At 41.1% G+C, this 27,458-nt stretch overlaps 2 protein-coding genes across 4 annotated transcripts in view; one reads left to right on the top strand and one right to left on the bottom strand.

Annotated features, from left to right (window-relative positions):
* Window positions 1–27,458, bottom strand: part of LOC128745358 (protein gone early) — a 337,621-nt gene that overhangs the window by 200,809 nt on the left and 109,354 nt on the right. The gene's annotated exons all lie outside the window — the stretch shown is intronic.
* LOC128745357 (inositol polyphosphate-4-phosphatase type I A) overlaps window positions 6,517–27,458 on the top strand; it is a 29,847-nt gene continuing 8,905 nt past the window's right edge. The window contains exons 1-9 of one of the 3 annotated variants that reach the window (XM_053842404.1): window positions 6,517–6,711; window positions 6,879–7,148; window positions 7,390–7,485; window positions 8,174–8,332; window positions 8,408–8,608; window positions 9,085–9,674; window positions 23,077–23,177; window positions 23,246–23,639; window positions 23,699–25,582. In XM_053842404.1, coding sequence (XP_053698379.1) covers window positions 7,031–7,148; window positions 7,390–7,485; window positions 8,174–8,332; window positions 8,408–8,608; window positions 9,085–9,674; window positions 23,077–23,177; window positions 23,246–23,639; window positions 23,699–25,582 — 3,543 coding nt within the window. In that variant the 5' untranslated portion in view covers window positions 6,517–6,711; window positions 6,879–7,030. The remainder of the gene's footprint in view (window positions 6,712–6,878; window positions 7,149–7,389; window positions 7,486–8,173; window positions 8,333–8,407; window positions 8,609–9,084; window positions 9,675–23,076; window positions 23,178–23,245; window positions 23,640–23,698; window positions 25,583–27,458) is intronic. The other 2 variants (XM_053842405.1, XM_053842406.1) reach the window with 2 other exon arrangements.

Below are 27,458 nucleotides of genomic sequence, written 5' to 3'. Positions count from 1 at the left end.
GTGTTGCATGGGTTGCATGCAACTTCCACCGCCAAGATGCTTGATTTAACGTTACAGGTTGAAACTGAACGAACGGATTTGCTCGTACTTGATGGCACTCCGTGCAACACCGAGTGAACCAGATTGCGAACCCGAACTCGAACACAGAGCAGCGGTGCAATTTGCACATACACATTGGCAAAGTGCAGCGATGAGATGAGCACTGTTTTGTTTACAACATTTTATGCTGGACACGAGGCAGCAACATAAAATGAGTTCCCGCTGGCTCTTTACCTTGCTGCAGGGCTGTTCATAACGCGTATCAATAATTTTAAAACTTCAACAACTGGGAAAATGTTTGCAAACAGCTTAAATCGGTGATGGCCAGTGATGAGCCTCCTTGGAGACATCCAAGGAGACATCATTGTAAAACTAAAACAGGTTGCATCAGAGACACTAACGTCTGTTGATGTAGGACATCATAATTTAAAAAAATAATGTTACTACATACTTAGGTGCATTTCATGCTTGATTTCATGATATCTTCTATACCTATAAAAATGGATTTCTATCTGTCTGTCGCTATGTTCCTTATAAAATCGAAAACTACTGAACCGATCGGCGTGAAAATTTGCATATAGGGGTTTTGGGGCCAGGGAAGGTCCTTATGATGGTTAGAGAACCCTCCCCCCACTAAAAGGGAGGGCTCCTATACAAATGAAATACAAATTTCTGCATAACTCGATAACTAATCAAGTAAATGGAACAAAATTTTACATGTGGGTGTTTTTGGAGACAAGAATTTTTTCTATGGTGAATTGAGACCCCTCCCCACTCTAGGAGGGGGGGCTCCTAAACAAATGAAATACAAATTTCCTCATAACTCGAGAACTAATCAAGCAAATGAAACCAAATTTAGCATGTGGGTGTTTTTGCATTGCAGGCAATTTTTTTTCTATGGTGAATTGAGACTCCTCCTCTCTTTAGGAGGGGAATAATGACCCCTCTCCCTTTTAAGAGGGGGGGCTTCCATACAAATGAAATACAAATTGCCTCATAACTCGAGAAGTAATCAAGTAAATGGAACCAAATTTGGCAAGTGGAGGGTTTTGGAGGCAGGAATTTTTCCAATGATGGTTTGTGACCCCTCACCCCTGTGGTAGGGGGATAAGGACTCTCAGACAAGTAAAACAGAAATTTTTGCGTAACTCAAAAACTAATCGAACTCGAGAAATTTTAGACTCTTTCATAAAACATTAATCAATAACAAGACCATCAAAAACTATCAATAGTAACATTAGATAATTCAGCGCGAGACGGCCACAGGCCGCGAGTGTTTCGGTGACCTGCCGTCGGATCCGCCGGCCACTGCGGGGGGCAGCCCCCCGAAGAGATCACCTCTATCTTTATTTTCCTAGATGTACTGACCTTCAGTTGGGTCACCCCTGCAAAATGGTACTTTCTACGAAAAGATTTTCCGTGAAATGGTACATCCCGCGTAAGGTTTTTCGCGAAATGGTATTCTGCGAAACTCTATATTCCGCGTTATGGTCAACCGAGAATTGGTGTTCCGTAAAATGGTATTCGACGAAATGGTTTGTAATGATGACGAATATTTAAATGCCATCCGCGTTATTTTATCAGGCTAAGCAATGGGGGGAGTTGTTTTCTACTTTACTGTGAGGAAAATTTGTATATTAAAACACCCATGAACTCCCCAGAAACTTTTGCAAGTTTGTGACAAGGTTGTGACAAAGGTCATCCGAGATTCACGATTTATGTATAACACAGTTTAATTTGTGGCAATACGAAGTTTGTCGGGTCAGCTAGTAAACGAATAAAACGTATGGTTATGTTTTATTTCAATAGCACGTATATTCGCAGTGAGTCAGGTAAAACAGTAGTTTATCGTGACATTGCATTTTCCCAACGATTATGATAGAATTCCGATCGGAGAATGAAATATTCGCTGCTTGCAACTACCAACTGAATCGAATCAAACCACCAAAACAATAACAAACAGTAGGGCGGCCAGTTCATACAAGTTATAGCACATTTAGGGTTGCCAATTGTTCAAAATATCCTCCCTGGAGTGACTATATATAGAGTGGCGACAATGTTAAAATTGGAATGATAATTATCTGTCAGTGTCATTCCAATCGAGCAGACGTCCAATCTAACGCGTATGCAGGAAACAGAAAGAAAATAAGCTTTGCTAGAGCATTGCATACTTTTGGGATAACATGTCGCCACTCTGTATATAGTCACTCTAACCCTCCCGTACTCTACGTTTCTGGGGTGTATTTCATGATACAAAATATAAATGAGCATATTATTGCGACATTTGCCCCTATTTAGACTACCCCGATTTACACGATTATCACAGTCGAATATCGCTCACGATTTCGCTCAAAGAAAATGAACTAAAAAAAGAAGGGGAAAAAGGAAAAAGAAGTCAAACTCATTAGTAGATCAAACTCTAGTGTCAGATTAATAGTGCAAAATGCGGTACGTTGCATTAAATGATTATCACAGTAGTCTAAATAGTCATAAAAGGGGCAATAATATATATAGTTTCCTTGTGGCTGACTGTAACGCTAGATCCAAGCAAGCTGTTAAATAATTTTTTTTTGACTACAACACGCGTAGTGAAGGCAACAATCATTTCAGCAGTGAGTGGGTGGATGTTTGAAATCAGCACTTTGATAGGTTGCCACATAATGCGATACTGATTTCAACTTATAGGGCTTACATGGGAACAAACAAAACTTTGTTTTAATACAATATTTGAAGCAAATGTCAACCGTTTGAGAAGCATTCTTAACGTGTGATTTAGTGTATGGTAATAAGGATAGCCTGCGATTTGATCAAGCTATAACTATAATTGATTATCAGAAGCTGCCAAAGTAGCGCATACTCAATATAAAGCGCGAAAACGCATATCCCGTTGAGTACATTTTTACCTACATTTACTTCTTCCGTAGATCCTTAGAAGGATGGTAGCTAAAACCCTTCCCGAGTCAGGTGTGGGATGATATCTGAATCACACAGAGGTGCTGTAGCGTGTTTTCTTAAACAGTTAGATGTTTTATCAAGGACACATCCAAACTTTGATGGTAAAAAAACTAGAATTCATCAAAATGTGGATTATGTGAAACGTGCTGTTCCATGACTTAGTTGCAATAAGTATTGAAGTCTGCAAATTTAAGTTCTTACTTTAAAAATTTAGAAGTAGCTTTAGACATCTACTGCAAAGTATCTTAAAAATTTTTTAATTTTTTTTAAGGGACTCAAAAAAGGGTCGCAAAAAAGCCGTCGAAATCTCCAATATCCAAGATTTTATATTGTGTTGACTCTGTTTGGGATCGTTCCTTGAGGACCGCAAAGGGCTTGGTTCACAAAATGAAAGGAATACCGAAATTTTGTCATTGCACTCGATGGTATATTGACTGTAGAAAAAAGTAAACTATTCTCGAGTGAGGTTTATTAACGACTAACTACTACTTGCTATATGGAACGATAGTGAGTCTTAGTGGCGAATTCAAAGAACCGATCGTATCAGAAATTGCTTGCCTACGATCTGCGATAACAATCGTGCGTAGAGAAAACAGCGATAAGGTTTGCAATAGACTAAGCGTGAGATAAAAACTGTGAAGTCTGGATCATGTTTGGTTGCCAGATCGATGGCGCCAACAGACTCGATCTCACGCAAATAACTAATCGAAGTGGGGGGGGGGGGGGCTAAGCCCTCCCTAGAAAAGATTTAGCCCCCCCTAGAAAAATTGACTAAGTTTTTTAATTTTTGAAAAACCAATAGTTAGATAACTATAGGTACGAAAAACTTCAGAGTAAAATTTATTTGCATGACTGTTATAAGATTCCAGGCATTAATGTGCATTAAATTTTAATATGCCGACGAAATTAAACGGTTGAAAAAAATTCCAAGGGCTATAGCCCCCCCTAGGAATGAGCGCTAGTTCCGCCAATGAGTTTGTCCGGTTTACTAAAACGAAGGATATTTTTGTAGTTGATGTGGTCCAACGAGTGGTAGTGGATTAGACAGCAAGTGTCTGCCCGGTATAATGCAATTAATATTTTCTGCAATCATAGTTTTGGCGAAACCGAATCTAAATTTTGTGCTTTTTATTTGTAAACCATATTACATTTTAAAATGTTGTATCGTGGCTAACCACGACGGGTCAACCTAGTTGCTAAACAATTGCAAGAAAAATTGTACCATCTAAGCGAAATCGCTCATAGCAGTGCTCATTGAATCGTTTCGATATCTTGGGCGCACTTTTTCGTTACATTCGCCGAAGAGACCGAAACGATTTAAGCAAAAATAGCACTTTTATGAGCGTTTGCGCACTTATCGATTGGACAATCTTCCTTGTAATCCGCAATACTCTGCAATCGCTTTTTATGTGATTTATTTTTTTATGTACGCAATTCATTTTTTACGTAACGTAACTTTTAACGCGAATTTCGGAGTTTACGCGGTATTTTTAAACATGAATTCCGGAATTCACAATTTTAATTTACGCTGAGCGTATCCTCCGCGTTAAAAGCGACTAGAGTGTATCCAGCTTTCCAAAGCGATAGTGGCAGCTAGTGGGCAAAAGTTGCCACAATCTTTTGACATGCATTGCAAGTACATCAGACGCGCCCTGACGTAACAAAATTTGGAAGAACACCGTGTAGGTGGTGTCGACCAATGAAGTGCCAATGCCTGCGGTTCTTGGCCATTTTTGTAGAGTTCTGCCAGGAATCAGTCCTAGTCGGCGGCTCTATTATTCTTCAGCTGACCGATTTCTCTCCAGATCTCTTGAAGCCGGCACGCTATTATCATTTGTAAGCATTCCTAAGTTAACTTCCGCTGCGTCTCCTTTTATTATATTGCCGTTGAGATGCTCGTCTAAAAACCTGTCGACCACCTCGCCCTCGTTTGTGATTAGATCCCCTCCCTCGTCCCTACACATGTCAGGTTTAGGCAACTTGCGGGATGTCCAATTGCCGAATGATTAACCGAGGAGAGCGGCTTTGTCGCGAGTTTTCAGCGCACATGTACCGCTACAAGGTAATGGTCCGAGTCGATATCCGCACCCCGCAGGGAGCGTTCGTTGATGATGTTCGATGGTCAGGTGCACAACCGTAGCGTGACATTGTGGCGGAAGCCCAATTCAGCACCCCTTCGTATCCTAAATAAGTGTTCTCTCCAGGTTTATCATTTTTTTCGCCCCTCATCCAATACTTCGCTGCACTTAACGTATACCGGAACCCACTTTGGCTCTGCTATGGACGATCAAACAATAAATGTCGGCATATTATTCTGGCTGGCGGGGGTACATGGTATTCAGCGGATACGAAGTGCTCCACCATGTCCAATTTTCTCGCTACCAGGTGCTACTGGCAGTAGTGCGAACAAAGCATTAGCAGTTATTTGACGGTTTTCGCCGTGACTGTTGCATGAAAACCAACTGATAACGTGGCTTGAAAAATCGCTAAAATCAGTCCAGCTCCAGTATTTTAATGGCATATGCTCTTGCAAATGCTTTACGGAATACATACCCTTTTTAGTGCCCTTGGCGGAGGCCAATCTGACCAACCGCACGCTATGGCGCTGGTCAGGTGATCTCCAGACAGAGGTATTAGTTTCGACCATTTTCGGAAAACATTGCGACCTGATGATGGTATACAGAAAGGAAATTCACCCGACTTTACTTCGCGACATGTCGGCATGTCGGTATTCTCAGGTCGGCATTCCACACTTCATGTTCGGAATTAGTTACTTCACTTGATAACAGTACAGCAACTATTGAAAATGATCTAATTAGCAAATTTCCAGCCGTATAAAGTCATTTTTGTTACTCGAAACAAGCTAACTAAGGCACAATTTAAATTTTTTCATACTGTTTTCAAAACACCAGCATACCGATGCACGCAATCTGTTCAGTCGCACATCAGCTACTTAGGTTAGGTGAACAACATGCCTGTTTCCAGCATTCTGGCAACAGTTCTAGCGCGGTGTTTGCTGCAAGTGCGGTGTTTCCTTTAGACCGCGTTTAAATAACTTTGGTTAAAGCACCAAATAATCCTTTTCCTTTTAAGTGGATTAATTCGGGTCACTCATTCTTTATTTAGGTGCCTGACTCAACCCTGATGCACTTGAATGCATTCGGAACTTCAAACTTTGACACTGTCAAAGTGTCAATCTGTTCCTGATGTGATGGCAAGGGATACCAGTTGTATAGTTTTGTCTACAATTCACCGAAATTTTGAATTCGTGACCGTAAAAATCGTAAAAATCGTAAAAATCGTTTGAAAAATGTCAGTTGCTTAAATTTTGTTCATAATTTTCAGAGAAAGATTACTGTAAAATGCTTTGTAAACTTTCCGAAATATATGCAAAATTTTATTTACAGATTGCCATTTAAATTTGGTTCAAAACCACCAGGCAGAAAGAATGTGTTTATTGCTGGTCTGAGTTGAGTTGGCAACTCTGGAGTTGCGTGAAGCAAAGTACCAGACCAGACAGAAAAAAGGGAGCAGAATTTTCTTCCTTCCGTAAATTAATACTTTTTTTGAGTAAAAAATACCGTATTTCGCTGCGAAAGTGTTTCGCATTCGTTTGTACAATCTGTGTTGATTTATTTCCAAAGTTTTTTAGATAGATTTGTTCTATAAACGTCTCCTAAAATGCACAAATCGTGAAACCAGTCTCAGCCTTGGGAGGTAAGTAAAAATGTAAAAATAAAAGATGGACTCGCTAGTTCAGTCGATCAATTAAGGGCTGCACCCATACGGGAGAATTTTGTTTGCTTTTCTTCAAAATTGGAAAACCGTGGCCTCGGTTTTCAGTAGTCGTTTAGACTAAACAGATGATTTTTGGTATTTTTCAGCTGAGAAACGCCCATAAAAGGGCAGCAACATAAGCTGCTAAAAGCAGCATCGATCGATATTGAGGGCACCACGACGGAGTTGGCCTACTTTTCCGCAAAAAACACGGTGGACAGCCAGTGCAGTGGTGAAAAGGCCGGACATTTGCCCCGGGATGAGATTCAACAAACAGGAACTGATTACGTTGGCCACACAACCGAGCAACAAGTTCGACAAGGAAGGACCGCTCTTCGTGACGGAAAAGCAGGAAGGGTTCTTTCGCAAAACGGAAGGTACGTTCGCGGCTTACAGCCGCAAAAAACTCTGTCCCTTGTGCTTTCTCATCTCATAGATTTCGCGGCAGCGCCGGCGGCGGGTGGTCATTTTCAACCATTGTATGCGCGTTCGTGCGAACTTGTTACTTGTTGCTTGAAACCGTCCGTCACTGTCCCCTCAGTCGATTCGATTGGAATTGTGCCTGGTTGTTATGATTGTTTCATAAAACATTTCCACTTCGATCCCTCACTTCTCTAGGCGAAGAGCCGGCTAACAGCAACCAAACCAGCAGCGCCAGTAAGAATCATCCAAAGCGCAATAAATCGCTCAGTTGCATTGGTGGTACCCAGAAAGGTTCGTTGTTTGTTGCAAAACAATTGCAAAACATTGCGCAAATTCGGCACTAACTCTCTCGGCTTGGCTGGAATTATGGCTAGCCATAATTGCTTTTTGGTTTTCTTTAGGGAAAGGTCCATTAGCAATCAACTGCACACACCATCCACTTCGTAGAGTGTTTGCTGTCATCTGTAAATAGGTTTCTCACAATTCGACTAAGGTTTCTAACAGTAGAAATTGTAGATGGTTTGATTAGTAATAAATAATACTAACAAAAACAGCGTTTGAAGCTACTTCGTTAGCTTCGTACCACATGGAAGTCGACTTGAATTGTTTCTATTTTCTTTATCCAATTTAATTTAACGCAATTTTTGAACATTTTAAGCGAGTAATATAAATTGTAAGAAATTTTATGGAGTTTTCACGCAAATTAGGGGCAATACTGTAAATATCTGTGACTATAAAAGAATTATACTTAAGGGAAAGCAAAGGAACGGAACGTTCCCTCGTAATTAGTCAGCTTAAACTAACATCATTTCACCATGAGTGGGTTGATTTGCACGGTCTTAAACTAACACTCGATCGATCAGGCGATCATTTATCATAAGCTTCAAAACATCATTGCGCGCTGCTAACCAGTTTTGCTCGGTATTTTTTGTTTAATATTTCTTTGCTCCTCGAATACAAACACGTCACACACACGCAGTAAGTCTCGAAAAGTGGTGCCGACTGCGGGGAAACTTGCTGTTCTACTTCAAAACGAACGATCCCTTTTCGGAGCCGCAAGGATGCATCGTGCTGGAGAAGTACAGCTGCGTTAAGCACTGCGATCAGAAGGAGTACGACGGATACGTGTTCTATCTGGGTGAGTGCCGAGTGTCTAGGGTCTCTGACCGACGTTAAGTGGGTGACAAGTGTTGTGTTACGTGTGCCTTTGCAGAGTTTGAAGACGGCTTGAGGCAGCGGTTCGCTGCCAACACCGACCAGGAGCGGCTCGAATGGATCCAGGCCATCGGCCTGGCCGGTTACGACGTTAAGCGGGCTCAGCTGAAGTTCCTGCGCGAGCAGATCGACAAAAAACGGGGCCTGGTGCACGACGTCGACGTGGACATGCTGCGGCTGCAAACCGGCAAAGAGATAGGTGATTTGATTCGTTTCTAACCGTTAAAAAACGTTTAACTTAGGTGGTGGATTTCCTAGCATAGTAAGACAAGTAGCTTAGACCCTAGATTGATTGAGTAGTGCCAGACAACAAAGTATTCCCGCGGGACCAAAGCATTTCATTTGTGTTCTTATTGCTGTTTAGTTTTCTCTTAGTTATGATTGTAGAACAATAAATCAACGCCAGGCACTGCAGTTTAGCAGTGACTGGCGATGCTGTTATCAGTTTTGTTTCTTTCATTTTCACCCGTAATCCATGATAGAGTACTCCACCTAATCCATTTCCATTTTCAAGCTTCATTGTCACTCAACTTTGCTGAACGTCCCTATTTTGCTCCGCAAAATTTTGTAATCCACTATAGATGAACCACCACGACCAATCAACACGGTTTATCAGTAGACTTTCAGTTCAGCTTAAACAATTCATGTCTAAACTGGAACTTCTTTCTTTCGCAGATCTGGCCGAAATTCCGATCTGTGAGTCGGCCATCTCGTGCGACAATTTGCTGTGCGACGGGAATGGCAAACCACCGAACCCATCGGTGGTGGTTCAGGTCACATCGAGCGCTCGTGCCGCCAGCGGTTGGGTGAAATACGGCCGCACGGAAGTGATCGAGCGAAGCTCGAACCCCGTCTTTATATGCACGATAACGTTTCGCGCCGGCGATGGGCTGAACGCGAAATCGCTGATTCGCTTTACGGCCTATGACGTGCGGGAAAAGGTTACGCAAACGGCGGTCCCAATCGGGTGGGCCGAGGTGGCGCTCGGTGTCATAACCGACACGTCCCGGCTGAGGATTCCTCTGCGTACGCAGAGCCCCTGCGGTGGGAATGCCGGCTTCATAACGATTGCCAGTTGTGCGCCGGATTTGGAGAAACGAACGCCTCGTTCACCGGCCAAAGTGCACGAACATCAGCCGCATTATCAGCACCAACAGCAGCATGCGATCGGACATCGACGTTCGCAGTCGCTACCGCCGAAGCTGGGCGTGAAGCTGTTCATTCCGCCACCATCCAAGGTGTCGCTGCTGTTCACCAATCCGAGTGTGAGTATTGACGTGCTTTTTTATTATCGCTAATTCTCTGTTGAGGACGATCATTAAGACTGTCGCAGTGGTTTTTTGAACTCAATGCCCTTTTGGCATGAAGAAATGCAATCACATTTATGATCGCAGTTCAGAATATTTGTACCCTATCTGCATAGTTGTGGAGTTGCAAATCCACCATTATAGCTTCGTCTTTGTACTTCAAGGCGGTGTACGATTCAGTTAAACAAAATTAGTTGTGGTCCAAACGAACGGTGGTCCAGGCAATCTGCCATAAACAAAGCTCATAGCTGGGTAGACGGAACGGGTTTCGCTAAGGCAACTTTCGCATGGCGAATCGAATAAATTGACGCAGAACAGGTTGGTTTATTCAGCCATCCATTCTTGATTTATTCAGCTATCCATTCTTAATTAACTCAGCTATCTTGTCTTAGCCTATTTAGCCATTCATTCTTGTTTTATTGAGCCATCCAGTCTTGGTTTATTCAGCCATGCATTCTTGGCTTAGCCAGCTATCCATTTTTTTTCATGTACGGACTCATCACTGCGACCAGCATGGTTTGATCTATTGTGATATCGCCCGGGTGTTTGCTGTATAACGTGCACTGCATTCATTTGGCTATAATCGCTATTGAGTGGGCGATATGCTCACTGAATTTTATGCGCGCTTGTCTGTAATTGAGTACCCTTGTTTCAATGCTTTTCTCTACTTTACCCACCTCGTTCCACATGACAGCGTTGCCCCCAATTATAGCCATCCCTGGCGCAGATAACCAGTGCATTTATTTAACCATAAGGGTCTACTCCTAACTACTAAGATTCGAACCCATGAGCATTCGCTTGTCAAAGCAGACTCGGCAACCTTGCGGCTACAGAGCCCCCCCCCCCTGCCAGCAATCCATGCTTGGTTTATTCAGCCTGTATGGCTTCTTAATTTAATTTATTTATTTTTTAATTTATTCAGCTATGCAGTCTTAGCTTATTTAGCTACATAGTCTTGGTTTATTCAGTCATCCAGTCTTAGTTTTTTCAGTCATTCAGTCTTGGTTTATTCAGCGTTTCATTCTTGGTTTATTCAGCCATCCAGTCTTGGTTTATTCAGCCGTCCAGTTTTATTCAGCCATCCAGCACCCCATCGAGTTAACTAGTATGCGGTTCTCGTCGCACCAAGTGGCAGAGGCCTCGAACTGATTCAAAAGAAAGTGATAGCCATCAGTACTAGCGTGCCCAGACATAAACGAAAGGTGTGGCACTCGACCTTTCAGCAGAAGAATATTTTGGCCTAACAAAACGGACGGCAATCGTAGGATAGCAAATCTATTATCACTTATCACAATAATACCGGCCGATTAGGTTCGCATCACAAGATTTTCGGGGCCAATTGGATTTAAAATCAAAGTTGAAATTGGACTTGACATAGGCCATTGAATTAGAACTTGAATTTGAACTAATTTGAATTTCAAGTATTACATACTTCAAACCGGACATGGACTCGAAACTAGACACGAAATTTTCTTGAAATTAGAATTGACATTTGTCGTCTTACTCTCACGCATTTTACCACTTTTTTCTTCTGTTTTTTTCTCTTCCAGTTTCGTTCTTTCTTTGTTTTCCTCTTTTCTGTTTCGTGTTTCCTGTTTAAGTGTTCCGTTTTTCTTCGTTTCCTGCCTGATATCTTCCTAATTTGTGTCCGGTTTTTCCTCATGTTTTTCACTCATTTTTTTGTTCTTTCCCTTTTTTCGTTTTTTTTCTGACGCCTTTTTTTCTCGTTTCATTCTCGTTTTTCGTTACTTTTCTGTTACTTGGGTTGTGTTTTTGGCTCCCTTTTTGTGTTTTTGGCTTCTCGTTATTCGTCTTTTTCTCTTCTGTTTTACCTTTTCTTTAATCCGTTTTATTGTTTTTTTTTCTTTTCTGTCCCATTTTTCGCCTTTTATATCCCGTTCGATCTCTTTTCTGTTTTCCTCTATCGGTTTTCTTTTTACCACGCAATTTTTCTTTTCCCTTTTTGTTTCTCTTGTTCTTTTTATTTATTTATTTATTTATTTATTTACAAGTCTTCGAATTATTCGTACAAACCGTTCCTACTACTCAATCTACGCTTAAAAATTGTTTTACTTATGTTAAAGTCAAAGCACTCAGATACATTTTCGAAATTTCAAACAACACATATCAAATGGTTTGTTTCGGCCATATGTAGGTAGAATGGTACACTGGAAGCTTCAGGAAATTAGTCCGTCGGGTAAACCTTGGAGGCACGTTGAAACGAACTTGGCTGAACTAGTCGGAGCAATCAATATTGTTATCCAGAAGATCAAATACAAAAAGCCGTTGTAGCAGTATCCTCCTACTTGTTAGCGTGGGCAAGTGGAGAAGCGCGCATCTGTTTTCGTAATGAGGTAGACGGATTGGATCACGCCAGTGCAGCAATCGTAGGGCGTATCGAATAAAGTGGCGTTGGATTCGTTCGATGCGATTGATTTGCAGAGCCTGGTAGGGAGCCCACACTAATACACCATACTCGAGTACGCTGCGAACAAGTGCCCAATACAACGACTTTCAGCAGTAAGCATCTTCGAATTGCTTTGTGTTTCTTTTGATGAATCCTAAAACAGTAAAAGCTTTTGCGGTACAAGCTGCACAATGTGTTGGGCGAAACTCAATTTAGTGTCCAATAGATATAGGCCTAAATCTTTCACCGTATTCACTCGACTGATGTTTACTGTTGACATTTTATAGTCGAACAAAGTAACGTGTCTTTTTCTACAGAAAGAGATTGTATTACATTTCTGCACGTTCACATTCATCCCGTTCGACAAGCACCAATCCATTAATGAATATTAATTCATTAGACATTAGTCTGCCTGAATTGCACTGCAGCCAGCTGCCGACTTTACTACCCGGAAGAACTTAAGATCATCTGCAAACATGTATTTGGGAGATTGTATGGTAGAGCACAAATCGTTCACAAACAGAATAAACAGTAGTGGGCCAAGGTGGCTTCCTTGAGGCACACCTGTATCTGGAAAGGTGTCGAATCGAATCGATCGAATCGATGGAATCGAATTTGTTCCATCTATGCGTACATATGCAGTATGTTCAGTGAGGTACGAAAATAACCATCGTGTTAGCCTCACAGGGAATCCCATTTTTTCCAATTTAGCTACTAATAAAACGTGCGGCACTGTATCGGCACTGTGCGGCTTTCGCAAAATCGATATAAATGGCATCGACTTGCTGTCGTTTATCAAGAGCAGATATCAGCGATGAAACATAAGTCATCAGGTTCGTAGTTGTCGATCGTTTTTTAACAAATCCATGCTGCCATTCAGAAATAATACGGTGATTCTTCGGGTGCAGCGAGTCGTGGATGAGGCTTTCGAATATCTTTGGCAAGCAGCTCATAATTGAGATTGCACGGTAGTTAGTAACTTCTTGCAAACTGCCAGCCTTATGAATAGGCGTTATAGCAGCAGTCTTCCATACATCGGAGAACGTTCTTTCAGCCATCGATCGGTTAAAAATAATTCTCGCAGGTATTGCTAGCGTTTCAGCACAGTGTTTAAACAGTAGTGGTGGTAAGTAGTCAGGTCCGACGCCCTTGGATCCATTGATTGATTGCAGCTTCAACATCACTTCGCTTAGCGTAAAGATGAAAAGTGACACATTCAAATCGAAAAACGGCAAACTATTCAGATACGCTTCAGACCAAATTGGACGGTTATTACTTTGCACGCTTCGAAAAAAGGATGATAATAAGTTTGCTGACTCTAACTGCGTCTACAATATCGTTGTAACGAACACGATGTGGGACACCAGTCTGTTGTTTCCGATTTTAAACATAAGACCAGAACGACTTAGGATCACGCTTGATGTTTCCTGCCATGCGATGACCGTGAACGTACCATATTCTGCGCAGTTAAGACATTTTTATGATTCTTCCGCTATTCTAAGTATTCTAGATTTAAATTAACAACGTAGATAGCAGCAACGTGTATTGCTACGATCTATAATATCTGGTAAAAAATATAGGAATTCTAAGTCGACTAACAATTGAGTATATTTTTCGTTTTGTAAACTTATCGACGGTGCCTAATTCTGCGCACTTTCTTGTCCATGTTCCTAATTCTGCGCATGTTTGCTCCTAATTCTGCGCACCCAAAAAGTGAAAATAAATACTCCTGCCATACTGTTTATGTCTTTATACGCTGAAATCACACAAAAAAAAATCCGGCATTTGCCATTACCATAATTAGATCCATCATCCGGCCTTCTTATGCTGTTCGGGTGGCAAAGGAATATTGTTATCATTTTGATTGCCTCATTTTAAATATTTTATTCTCAATAATGTTAAGGGCGAATTGATTCGGGGTTTCTGCATACTTAACATTACACTTTAGATTAATACTAAAAATTGTGTTTTCATATAGAAACCACTTCCCCACTCTCTGACAGCTCCATGAGGTTGGACATTAAAAAAATAGAAGACATGGTTTCATGAATTGGCGCTCGTAGGTTCAGACCCCGAGACACAGCACAGGATTCCAATCAATGCAAGTTAAAGATTCTACTTGAATTTTCATGCCTCTATACCTCAGCCATTTGGGTGCGGTTGCGTATTCTTTCGTAATTTCTTTGTAGGATACATTACTGCGCAGAATTTGGCACACGAATAAAAAATATGTGCCTAAATCTGCGCATTATTGCATCGCATTTTTCTAAGGAAAGCAATGCATGCAATCACTCTTTTTGTCTAAAACATGACTAAAACTAATTATTCTTTCTAATTATGCTGGCTAATTTGATTATTGCAAAGAATTTCGATCATAAATTTGTTAATTTTCTAGAAAGATAGTCTTAGCGTTACTGCTAACGACGATGTTTTCTGCCATAAACAATACTTTCAGTTTCATATTAAATTATTTCGCTCTCAAATATTATGGCCCGTTTGTGAATAATGGCGTAATATTCAACAGACATTTATAAAAAAAATAATGCAATGATCATAGTTATGCACAATGCTAAAAAATACTTGTATAAAGAAAAATGCGCAGAATTAGGTGCGGTCACGGTACCTCTACGTTTGCTTGTTTAGGAACTGTAGATTATAAAAAATACCCTAATTTTGACCCCGAATTACTCGACTACCAACAAACGGATACATGTTAAACATTTTACATTATTGCTGATTGTTTTGATGCATATAGACACCATTTTTCCATATGGAGAAACGAGAGAAAATTCCAGTTGGGCCAATTTCGGTACACCTCATATGCTGATGCTTCATTTCTGTGATGTCAGTTTATGCTGATCTATTTTCCCAACAATTTAAAGTATTAATGCATTGAATAATTATGACATTTTGCTCATAACAAGTTTTTTGAAGAATATACGTTAGTTACACAACGAATAGTAACTTTATAACAATGTGGCGTTCAAAAACCTACACGTGTTATACAAAATACAACAGCGTGAGTAGCCGAAGGTTAATAAAAATTGATGAAATTTATTCTGGAAAACTTTATTGGTGTGAATCAAATAGGCATTACAAGAAATTATGCACAGTTCAAAAATCTATAAACTAGACCTTTACTACGCAATGTATATGAGTTAACATTCAGGAGCCACTATGAAAGTATCATCTCAAGAGCTAACCGCCAGCTAGGATTTATTTTCAAAATTGCCGATGAGTTTCGTGATCCTCTCTGCCTTAAATCGCTCTATTGCTCTCTTGTGAGATCGATCCTAGAAACTAATTCTGTTGTTTGGTGCCCATTTCACGCTAACTGGTGCAACAGAATAGAAATGGTGCAGAAGAAATTTATCCGCTACGCGCTTCGCCATTTGCCTTGGAGTGACCCGCTGAACTTGCCATCATACGAAGATCGCTGCCGACTTCTTGGTATTCAGCCTTTGGAGTTGAGACGACGAATTGCCCAAGCTGTCTTCGCTGCGAAGCTTCTATCCAACCACGTAGACTGTCCTTCGCTACTGGAGCAGTTGAACATATACGCTTCTGTTAGGCAGTTACGTCAAAGGAATTTTCTGTACCTAGAGCCGCGGAACCGCCAATTTGGCGCTCATGAACCTGTCAGAATTATGTGCCAACGTTTCAATGAAGTGTTTGAGTTATTTGACTTCAATGTTCCAGTTCATGTCTTTCGAGAGCGACTAGTCAATGTTTTCAATAGAAGCCAGAATTATTTTATTCATTAAGACAAACAGTCAGATGGATTTTTTGAAATAAATAAATAAATAAATAAATAAATAAATAAATAAATGTTAAAGAATAATATTTGCTCTTACAACTTACTTTTACTTGCACTTACTCAAATTATTAACAACTTACTTATCTTTATTCAGCACTTTCATGAAAAAAGGATCTATCAAAATTTATAAGTGGTCATATTTTGTTCACATTTTGCAAACTTATTCAATTTTCAAAAATTTTATGTAAAGCAACGCAGTACGTAACGTTAACCAATAGATGAATTATACTCCGAAGACGTGTCGATTTCTATCTCAAATAGCAAGTAAGACCGTATAACAAAGGTTCCTTTCACCACTAGGTGGATTAAATCGGGTTTTAACTTCTTTTCTATCACGTTTTTCAATTGTGTCTGTTCCGTTCTTATTATGTCCAACATTTTATCCCTTTCTGCCACGTTCTGCTTTTCTTTTCCGTTGTATCCTTTGTCTCCGTTTTCTCCATTTTTCTATTCTCTTTTATTATTATTTTCTTTTCCGCCTTTTCAATCCCTTTTTTCTCCTGTTTGGTCCAATTAGTCCTCATTTTCTTACTTGTTTTCTTGGTTTTCTTTATCGTTTTCTCTAGTTTTTTTTCTTTTTTCCGTTTTACCATTTTTCATTTTTTTTCTGTCTCATTTTACAATTTTTTGTCTCATCTTTTATGTCCTTTTATGTCTCTTTTAGTCCTTTTTTCATATTTTTCCTGCTGATTTATCTTGTTTTCTGTATTCGCTTTTTTGTCTCGTTTTTCCTCTTTTTATGCTTTCGTTGCTCCCTTTTTGCCCTATTTTTTGCTCTTTTGTCCATCACTCTTCCGTTCTTCGTCATTTACTGCAGTAAAGTGTCCTCGTTTTCCCTTCATTTCTTTCCAATTTTTTTTCTTTTCCTTTGTTTTCTTTTTATTTGTCACGTTTTTTTCAGTTCTCTTTTTTCATGCAGGATTTTATTCTTTTTCTCTCGCATTTTTCCTCTTTTTATATTTCTATTCTATTGTCCGATTTTTGTAACGTTTTCCTTCTGGTTTTCCTTTTTTGCGTTTTTTTCCTTCTGTCTCATTTCTCTCTTTTTTGTTTCTTTTTTTTTGAGAGTAGCAGGAGACGGACGGCCTCCATCGCGAATCCATTTTCTAAAAAGACTGTTTGCCAATCTATACCTATAAAGAAGGCTTTCTGTCTGTCTGTCTGTATGTTCCTTATAGAATCGAACTGAACCTGAACCAACTGAACCAATCGGCATGAAAATATGCATGTAGAGGTTTTTTGGGGCCAGGAAAGGTTTTAGTGATGGTTAGAAACCCCTCCCCCCACTAAGAGGGGGGGCTCCCATACAAATGAAACACAAATTTCTGCATAACTCGACAACTAATCAAGCAAATAGAACAAAATTTGGCATGTGGGTGTTTCCGGTGACAAGAATTTATTCTATGGTATATTGAGACCCCTCCCCTCTTTATAAGGGGAATTATAACTCCTCTCCTCTTTAAATTGGGGGGCTTCCATACAAATTTCCTCATAACTGAAGAACTAATCAAGAAAATGGAACAAAATTTGGCATGTGAAAGTTTTCGAGGGCAAGAATATTTTCTATGGTAAATAAGGATGCCTCCCCACTTTAAGAAGGGGGGCTCCGATACAAATGAAATGCAAGTTTCCTCATAACTCGAGAATTAATCAAGCAAATGGAACCAAATTTGGCATGTGAAAGTTTTCTAGGGCATGAATATTTTCTATGGTGAATTAGAACCCCTCCCCACTTTAAGAGGGGGGGCTCCTATACAAACGAAATACAAATTTCCTCATAACTCGAGAACTTATTAAGCAAATGGAACCAAATTTGACACGTGGGTGTTTTTATAGACAAAAATTTTTTCTATGATGAACTGGGACCCTCCTCACTTTAGGAGGGGGGGCTCCTGTACAAATGAAATACAAATTTCCTCATAACTCGAGAGCTAATCAAGCAAATGAAACCAAATTTGGCATGTGAAAGTTTTCGAGGGCAAGAATATTTTCTATGGTGAATTAGGACCCCTCACAACTTTAAGAGGGGGTGCTTCTACACAAATAAAATACAAATTTCCTCATAATTCGAGAACTAATCAAGCAAATGGAACCATATTTGGCATGTGGGTGTTTTTGAATGCAACCATTTTTTCTATGATGAATTAGGACCCCTTACCTTTTTAAGAGGGGGGGCTCTCATACAAACGAAATACAAATTTCCTCATAACTCTAGAACTAATCAAGCAAATGGAACCAAATTTATCATGTGGGTGTTTTTGTAGGCAAGAATATTTTCTATGGATTTCCCCACTTTAAGAGGGGGTGGGCTCCTATACAAATGAAAAACAAATTTCCTCATAACTCGAGAACTAATCAACCAAATGGAATCAAATTTGACATGTAAGTGGTTTTGGACGCAAGATTTTTTTCTATGGTGAATTGAGACCCCTCTCTTCTTTAGAAAGCGTGTTATGGTCCATCTCCCCTTTAAGATGGTGAGCTTCCATACAAATGAAATGCAAATTTCCTCTTATCTCGAGAACTAATCAATCAAATGGAACCAAATTTGGCATGCGGGAGTTTTAGATGGCAGAAATTTTTTCTATGGTGAATTACGACCCCTTCCCCTTTTAAGAGGGGAGCTCCCATACAAATGAAATTCAAATTTCCTTACAACTTGAGAACTAATTAAGCAAATGGAACCAAATTTGGCATGTGGGAGATTTTGGAGTCTTGAATTCATTTTACGATAGTTAGAGACCTCTCACCCCTGTGGTAGGGGGATATGGACTCTCATACAAATAAAACAGAAATTTTTGCGAAACTCAAAAACTAATCGAACTCGAGAAATTCGAGACTCTTCCATAAAACATTAGTCAATACAAGACCACAAAAACTATCTATAGTAACACTAGATCATTCAGGACGAGACGGTCGCGAGTGTTGCCGGTGACCCGTCGTTGGAAGCGCCGCCCACTGGGGGGCTTGCAAAACTCGAGATTGTGACAAAGATCATCCGAGATTCATGATTTATGTACAACACAGGTTAATTTGTGGCAATACGAAGTTTGTCGGGTCAGCTAGTATAATATATATGTCGTGCTGTGTGTGAGATTCCTAGTCATGTGTCGAAGGGTAGCAAGGAAGAAGTCTGCATGTTTTTCATTACCGTCGGAAAAAGGCAATTCTGGATTGTAAAGAGTTCAAAAATTAGACGCTTTTGGAAGAGCCAAAGCATGTACTATTTGCTATATTGTTTCGTTGCTCATTGGAACAGAAGAAAACAAATAGAAAATGCCGGTGAGATTGTTCTTTATTTTATCATTATACCCATTCACACCTGGGCGATTTGAAATTATTGTAGAATTAAATTCTTTTACATTTTTAAGGTTTTTAATTTTATTATATTCTAATATTACTTAATGTTATAAATTTTAGTAACTTGAAATAAGAATTGGTTTGTTTGCTTGCTCGTTTGTTTTGTCTCTTTTCAGAGAGCGAACTAAGGCGCTATAACCTTGGCCTATCGTAGCCTGGCTTTTGGTCGAAATGCCATAAGTTCATTCCCTAGGGTCCGGAGTATTATTTAATCTTTACTAGTTGAATACTCCCAACGAGCATTAAAACTAAATAATAACAATTGAACAGAAACGGTTGGTACGAGACGTCCCCGTTTCTTCCTCCCCTGTTGATTCAGAAATGTATTTATGTATGAATAAATTATTCACACAAGATTCATTTCACAGAATCGCCTTTGCGGCAATACCTCACAGTTGGCCTGGCCGATTTGATTTTTGTGATATATCTGGGATATTTTACAAATGTCAATACTGACAAGAAAATAGTTTGAAATATTTCTATGTTAAGAAATAATTTAAATTATTTCCAGGAATCCTTTATTGTGGCTGTGACAGTATTAATGAGTAATGAGTAATGAGTAATGAAATTGGAATTAGACTTGCAAGACTTGGAATTGAAATTAGATGTGAAAGTGGAGTGGATTTTAGATTAGACCTCGAATTACAATTGAAGTTAAACTTGAAATTGGAATTCAATTAGTACTAGAAATTGGATTTGAAATCAGTCACCCTTATTCTGCGAGGCGAGTGACGTGACTATTTTGGAGTCGCCGCGAATCAAGTGACAATTGTCACCTAGGTGACACGGCTTGTCACTTAGGTGACTCGACAATTGTCGTATTGAGTCACATGACTCGCAGAATAAGCGTGAGTGTTTAAATTTGGTTTGAAATTAGTATTATACATATTAGCACTGACGAACTGACATGACACTTAGAAGAAAATCCTGTAAAAACCTTCGTCCTGCACATTTTACTTGCACACTAGCACCCTTTGTTATGCATGTTGCGGAGTAGCTTGCATTTGCAGGGTTTTATGCTGTAGGGTTTTGTACATTTGAATGGTTTTATACTGAAAACTCAAAGCAACACTCGCGCGCCACGGTGTTGCCATGTTGCGAACCATGCTTTTTTAAAAACTGAGTGGTTTTTGATTGGACGATGGAATTGTCGCGAGTTTCTCGTCTGTTTGTCTGTGATATTAGATTTAAAAATGGGATTTAAATCGCACATCCTATTAGTCTTGAAAGGTCTGAATCCTTGATATTGGACATTGAATTCTTGAATTTGAAAATGGGCCCGACGTTTTACTTGAAATCGGGATTGACATTTTTCATCTTACGCTGTCACATCTTTTTACTTTTTTTCTGATTTTTTTCTGTTTTCTAGTCCTGTTGTTCCACTCTGTTTTGTCCCGTATTCTTGATTTTTGCACTCACTTTCTTTTCCTCTTATTGTTCCTCTTTTTTCTCGTTTTGTCTTTTTTCTGTCCTTCGTTTATTGCCTCAGTTTTTCGTTTTTCAGTCCCTTGTTTCCTTTTGTTTTTAACTCATTTTGTCGCTTTTCGTCTTTATCTATTTCGTTTTTCTTCCTTTCGATGCCCCGTTTTCCATCTTTTTGGTACGTTTATTCTGCTTCTCAATTCCTTTTTTTTTCTTAACACTCCCATTTGATCCCATATTTCTCCTTTTTTTCCTGTTTGATTACTTTTTCTCGTTTTCCTCGTTTTCTCTATCGGTTTTTTTCTCTCTCGCTCCCACTATTCTTCTTTTCCCTTTTGGCTTTTCTTGTTTTCTCTTTATTGGCCCGTTTTCCCTCTTAGCTAATCTCATTTTGCCTTTTCTTGCCTAATGTTTCCTTTTTCCTGTCCCGTTTTACGCTCTTTTCGGCTCAAATTTTGCTCTTCCTCATTTTCCATCTCATTTTCATTTTCCTCATTTTGACGCGTGTTTTTTTTTTATTTTCATGCCCCGTTGACTTCTGTTTTCTGTCCCGTTAGCTCCGTTTCTGTTTTTTTCATTTTCGTCTGTTCTGTTCTTCCCCTTATTGAGTCCTACTTTATCCCGTTTGTCTTCCATTTTTGTTTTTCTCTCTCCATTTTCCCCTTTTTGTCCTCTCATATCTCAATTTTCCTGTAACCGCATTTTGCCCTTTTTTATTTCGCCTTTTCTATTTTCTTTTCGTAACAATCATTTTTCTTTTCTGTTCAGTTTATCCCCATTTTCTTTTTCTTTTTCCTCGTTTTCATTATCAGGTTTCCTTCTTTTCCTTTTCCCTTTTTCGGTCCAGTTTCTTCTTTTTTGCCTCGTTTTTCCGCTTTTCGGGAGAAATACCGTTTTCTTTTTTTCTTTTTCTCTACATCCTGTCTTCCCTCCCCTGCTGTTACGAATGTTTTCTCGTTTTCCTTGTTTTTATTGCGAGTTTTTCATATTTTTCTCTGTCGTCTTCGTCGGCAGCTACCCAGAACCGGGGCGGGTCGTGTGATGTTTCAAGCAGTCGTCTTCATTCAACTCGATCTTGGGTCACTCGTCGCCAACTTTCCAGTCCTCTCAGAAGTCGCAAATCATTTTTGACCTACTCGAGCCATCTTGCACGTTGAGCCCCCCTGTGGGAATGTTGAAAAGAACTCTTTTCGTCGCAGTCATCCGGCATCCTTACGACGTGTCCAGCACACTTATCGTAGCCTACCGACTTTCGCCAGATGTACGATGGGAATCCAATCTTTCCAAGCAGTGCCTGTAGCTCGTGACTCATATTGCCGTGAATCTCATCGTAACTTAGCAAAAGTTTGGTATAAATAAGGAGATTATGATGGGCTGGCCACGTTGCAAGAATGCCGGACGGCAGCGCTGTGTAATCTCTTCTCTTCAAGAACCTCATCATCATTAAGAATAGAGAGGCACAACGTGCTAGATAGCTTGGCCAGGTTGAAGTCGACTTGCGTGCGTCGAGATACTTAACGAATAGGCGACGAATAAACCAGGATCCAGTACAGTGGAAACTGGAGAGGGATTCTTGATACGACAAGAGTCGTCCCGCCTCTATGCTGTTAGAACATGCTTAAGCTCAAAGATCTCGCCGAATGGTTTCTTTTAAGCTTCATGCTTCGTAGCCGTAGAGAGTCACCAGAAGAATTAATGTCTTGGAGAATGCGAGTGCGGGGTCTTGACTGGTTACGTAATTTGTAGAAGGCCCTATTAGCATCATGCATGATGAGTCCACTTCTTGTAGCTTCTGCTACAAAACGAGCGAATACGTTACGGATTATAAAATCCATTAGGGATTTTAGAACGAACACTCCGGAAATGTTAATCTACTGGCCAGATCTATGCCAAGGTCTGAAAGGTGAAACATTCGCTGCTACTTGTATCTCGCAATATTGCCGTCAAATTTACACTTCGAGAAGTTCATCGTAGTCATATTCCACAAATCCCCAAATTTGCTAATTAGACGTCGAAATTAAATACAGCCAAAACATGTTATATTAACGATAAATATTTTAACTTGTTCAGCATAGAAAAAACGACAAACCTGTAGCGGGAAAATCAACAATTCGTAGATAATCTACAATAACAGAAGGTTGAAAAGGTTGAATTATTTTTGTTCGTTCCTCACCTGTCCCAACTGTGGTTTGTAGGATATCTAGGCGTATCAAATGCGAATACGATGATCTCTAGATTTTACATAGGTGATACCAACTGTTTGGTTTAACCCTAAACATGAAATTTGCAGCATAAATATTGTAAAATAATAAGTGGAAAAATCAACTTAAAATAATCCTCTTTCGTTTCCTCAGATCCACACCTACCGGCTGCACTCGGGACTGGGCGGGGACATCAGCGTACAGGAGCTGATGCTCGAAAGTCAACTGTGCTACATAATCCCTCAGCAGTTACTGTAAGTAGCTTTTCCGGTGGAAAAATTGGTGTTATTTTCCTAAATCTCATTTCATTCTGGCACAACAGCTCGATCTGGATCTACCGCGAGAAGGAACTGCTGCAGGAAATCTCCGGTATGGGCGAACTGGGCGGCGAGTGGCGCCATCGCCAGATGGAGCTGCTCGATAAGCACCTGAAGTTGCTGAAAGATTACTCCCAGGCGAAGCAGTTTCTTGCCCAGCAGCAACAGCAGGGCAAGTGCTTCAAGGCGAGCTGCAAGAAGAAGGACGAAACGTTGGAGTTTGCTCCGGTTAATCTGCATCTGCAGCGCATGTGGGCTCACAACGATACGCTGAAACGGGCCGGCGTGCTGGACGTCACGACGGTGGGCGCGTTCACGCGCCACGCCGGAAAGTCCAAAACCGGGGGCTTGCTGAAGCTGTTGCAGCAAATTAACGATGCCAGTGCCAAAGATAATGGGGTGCGTTTCGTTGGATTCTGAAATTTTAAGCTTAATAATTTATTTTTAATTTTTATTAGAGTATACAACGGGTAGCGGCGGCCAACGATGCCGTGCAGGCCATCAAACAGTTACGGAAGGAGATTGTCGAAATCATGTCCCAGCTGCTGTATCTGGCGAAGTCAAAGAATCCCAAAGGGATGCTTCCGTTGTGCAATGAAATGATGACCAAAACGCGAGCTTTACTCAACATCTGGGAACCGACGCTGGTGGAGGAAGCCTTCGGCTTCATCGAGCGGCATCGGATCATCGATGAACAGCAGGCGCAGCCTGCAGATGGTACCGCCCCAGGCGGCTCGGTTTCGATGTCTCCTTTCCGGAAAATAACCCAACAGTTAGGCGCTCTGGATTTGAAAAGTCCCGAACTGGAGGACTTTTCCACTCCGATGGGTCCGGCGCCGGATCTTTGGCCTCAGGTAAGAACCAGCAAGTCCGGTGTGCTGGGAGCTTTCGGAAGCAGCACAAAAACGAAGTCGCCCTCTTCGGTCGACATCAGTGCCATCGCCACCATCCAGAGCACCTTCAATCAGATGAGCAAAAGCAAATCGAAGGAGTATCTGATGTCCTGCTCGCTGCCGGCAGCTTGCTATCTGCCGACGGAGCAACCCGTCTCGAAGAAAGCAACACCGACCGCCGAAGCGTCGACGGCTTCGGAGGATTTAAGGTTCAGCGAAACTCATTTCGATGTGAATGGCGAGGTGACAACTTCCACTCCGGATTGTTCGGTTAAATCACCGGAGGTGGAAAAAGGCGAAGAAGCTCTGCAGGATACAGGTTCTCGGTTGGCACTTTCCGCCAACCAGCTGCTGGAGAACAAAAATGAGCTACTCTCGAATGTGTACGACGAGAATGGCTATCTAATCGAGAACACTGCCATCGTTCTAGGCCATAATGGAGCTTTTCTGGACACGAAGGTGATGAGCTCCAGTCCGTCGGCTAATTACTACCGACCGACGGAGGAGCCCGAGCCGCTGGATCTGACTCAGTTGAATATCGAAGCCAGTGTTATGTGTTTGGTCAGTAAGGTCAAGTTTCTCTGTGGACGGTGTGGCAGTCCGGCGGTTCGCTTGAGGCAACCGAAGTCCTGTGGTTCGTCTATTAAATCCTCTCGGACTGTACCGCCGTTCGCGGCGATGCCGCCGGATGTCGTAACGAGCCAGCCCCTTTCGTTGCCGTACGCTGCCGAAGGATTGGAAATTCACGAACCCGCGCCGGCGGCGATGTCCGTTTCGTTGAGTAACGTTCTGCCGAAGGATTTGCTTCCGGGACCGTCGGGCAAGCCTCCCCTGTGCAGTAAAGATCTGAACCTGGCGCTAACGCAGGCCGTCGGAGAGGTTACTCGGAAGGTTAAGAAGGGCAACAAATTCACGGACGGGTTGGATCTGTCGTTAACCACCGACTGGGCTTCCGAGCTGCGGCCATCGATGAAGAAACTGCGACAGGCCATGGATGGGTTGCTGAAAACGGCACGACTTATGCACTCCGTGCAGCGGCTACAGCAGGACATGAAAAAGAACTCCACCGTACTGGCCGTCATGTACCGGCGAGATGTTTGCTTCTCGCAAGCTTTGACGGCGCTGGTTTCCGCCCTGATGGCTAAACTGTGGGGTCAAAATGTAACGGAAAACTATATCAGCTTGTTGTGCAATTTGGGCCCGCTGGCGTACTTCGAGGGACTGCTTTCGCTGTACGGCAGCGAGACGGACATGTGGGGCGATATGAGCGTTGCCGTCGGCGATTTGGCGACGGTGAATTTTACGCTGGTTCGCAGTAACATTCAGCGGGATTCCAAGGCTATGCCGGTGCCGAGGGTCGTCGGCTCGCGGCAATCGCTGTCCGTTCTGCTGCCCGTTCCGGAGTCCGTTTTCTGCCATTTGCCGACGAAGGAGGGCGTCAGTTTTAAGGTACGTATGGTATTTGCGAGGTTTCTAAAGGTTGAACACCATAAGACTGAATAAGCATTTTAGGAGATTGAATATTGGAGGAACGCTAAGAGAATCTTCGGAATAGGATATAAAAATATTTGAGAAAAACACGATTGTTTAGCATTAAGTTTTAAAAACAAACCTCAGGAGCACCCATGAATGATCAAATATCAAGATCTGAATGAGGACGAGAACGACGTTGAAGGCGAGAAGAAAGACGGCGACAAGAATGTGGACGAGGACGACGATGTGGGAGAGGACGAAAATGCAGACGATAACGACGACGAGGACGATGACAAGGACAACGACGGGTACTAGGACGATGACGACGATTAGAATGACGATAAACGAATTTCGACACCCACATAAACTCCGAAATTTGTGTAAGTTACGCGAATTCTAAAATTTGCGAGGAATAACCGAGTGAGTTCTAAAGTTTGCCTAACAAAAGCTGTGCAAATTCCAAAATTAGCGTGAATCCGCGTAAATTTGCGTGAAAAGGTCATGTAAAATCCAAAATTGGCGCAAAAAGTTGCGTAATTTTTTTAAATTTGTTTAAAAGAAACGCGCACATTTCAAAATTTACGTGAAAAAATGCGCAAACTTCGAAGTTAACTTAAAAAGTCACATGAAAAGCGATTTCAGTGTATTTTTTTTCCTCCATGTTGGGTATTTTTATCACTGCGACCATTTGTTTGATCTATTGTGATGTATTCCCCATTTTACTATAGCTATGTTGTCAAGATGACGCACCACTACTAGACGCGACCGTCATTGTTTGACTAATAGCATTTGTCCAGTCCGGTGATACATTACGGATGAAGTGCACTACCGTACTGGGACTTGTTCTCCAAATATCAAAGGGTTCTAATAACCATCTGTCGAAGAACCTTAATCTTTTATTAAAAATTGCCGGACATCGGCATAACAGGTGTTCCGAGTCTTCTTTTTCTATGCTACATAAGCGACATATATCATCTTGAAGTTTTCTCATTAGCTTCAGATGATAGCGGCTCGGACAATGTACTGTTATTAGACCAGTATAGATGCTTAGATTTTTCTTTGAAAGCTCCAGTATTTTGCGAGTCATAGAAATGTTTGGAGAGATAAACCGTTTCGATTGCCTAGCATTGAAAGTGTTATTCCAATTTGATTCCACTTTCGTACATTCCCATGCCTTCAGCTCCATTTTTAAGGCAGAAGCAGGTAGGCCGCAAAAGAGCTCAGGTCCTATAAATTAATGAGAAGATCCGAGTCTTGCAAGCGCATAAGCCCTCTCATTTCCATCAATTCCATAGTGACCTGGGACCGAATATAAGTTGACTTGGTTACGGCAAGACAATTTTTGGAGTGATTGAATACATTCCCAGACGTGTTTTGATGTGCATGTCGCCGACTTTAAAGCATTTAGAGCTGCTTGACTATCGGACATGATGCATATATTTGAATGTCTATAGTTTCACAGTAGAACACTCTAGAATTGCTTGAATTTCAGCTTGGAATACAGTTGGCCATCTACCCATTGAAATTGACATGTCTATTCCTGGGCCAGTTACTCCTGCTCCCACTTGGTTGTCCATTTTTGAACCATCTGTGTAAAAAACAGTCGAGCCTTGGCGAAGATCGGAACTACCATCTTCCCAGGAATCACGCCTAGGCTCGAATACACGAAAAATTCGGTCAAAGTTGTATTTTTTCGCCCTCCAGTCTTCATTATTGATTACCAGAGGATTAATACTAATAGTCTTTAGAATCCTGAGATGACCTGTTAGATCACCATCAAAGAGGTTCATAGATCTTTTGATCCTCAGAGCACTCTTTTCAGCTTATAAGTGTATGAACTGATGCAGTGGAA

This window comes from Sabethes cyaneus, chromosome 1 (genome assembly GCF_943734655.1).
Source record: "Sabethes cyaneus chromosome 1, idSabCyanKW18_F2, whole genome shotgun sequence".
NCBI lineage: Eukaryota > Metazoa > Arthropoda > Insecta > Diptera > Culicidae > Sabethes > Sabethes cyaneus.
Note: the sequence above shows the minus strand (reverse complement) of the source record. Positions and strands in the feature narration are given on the sequence as shown.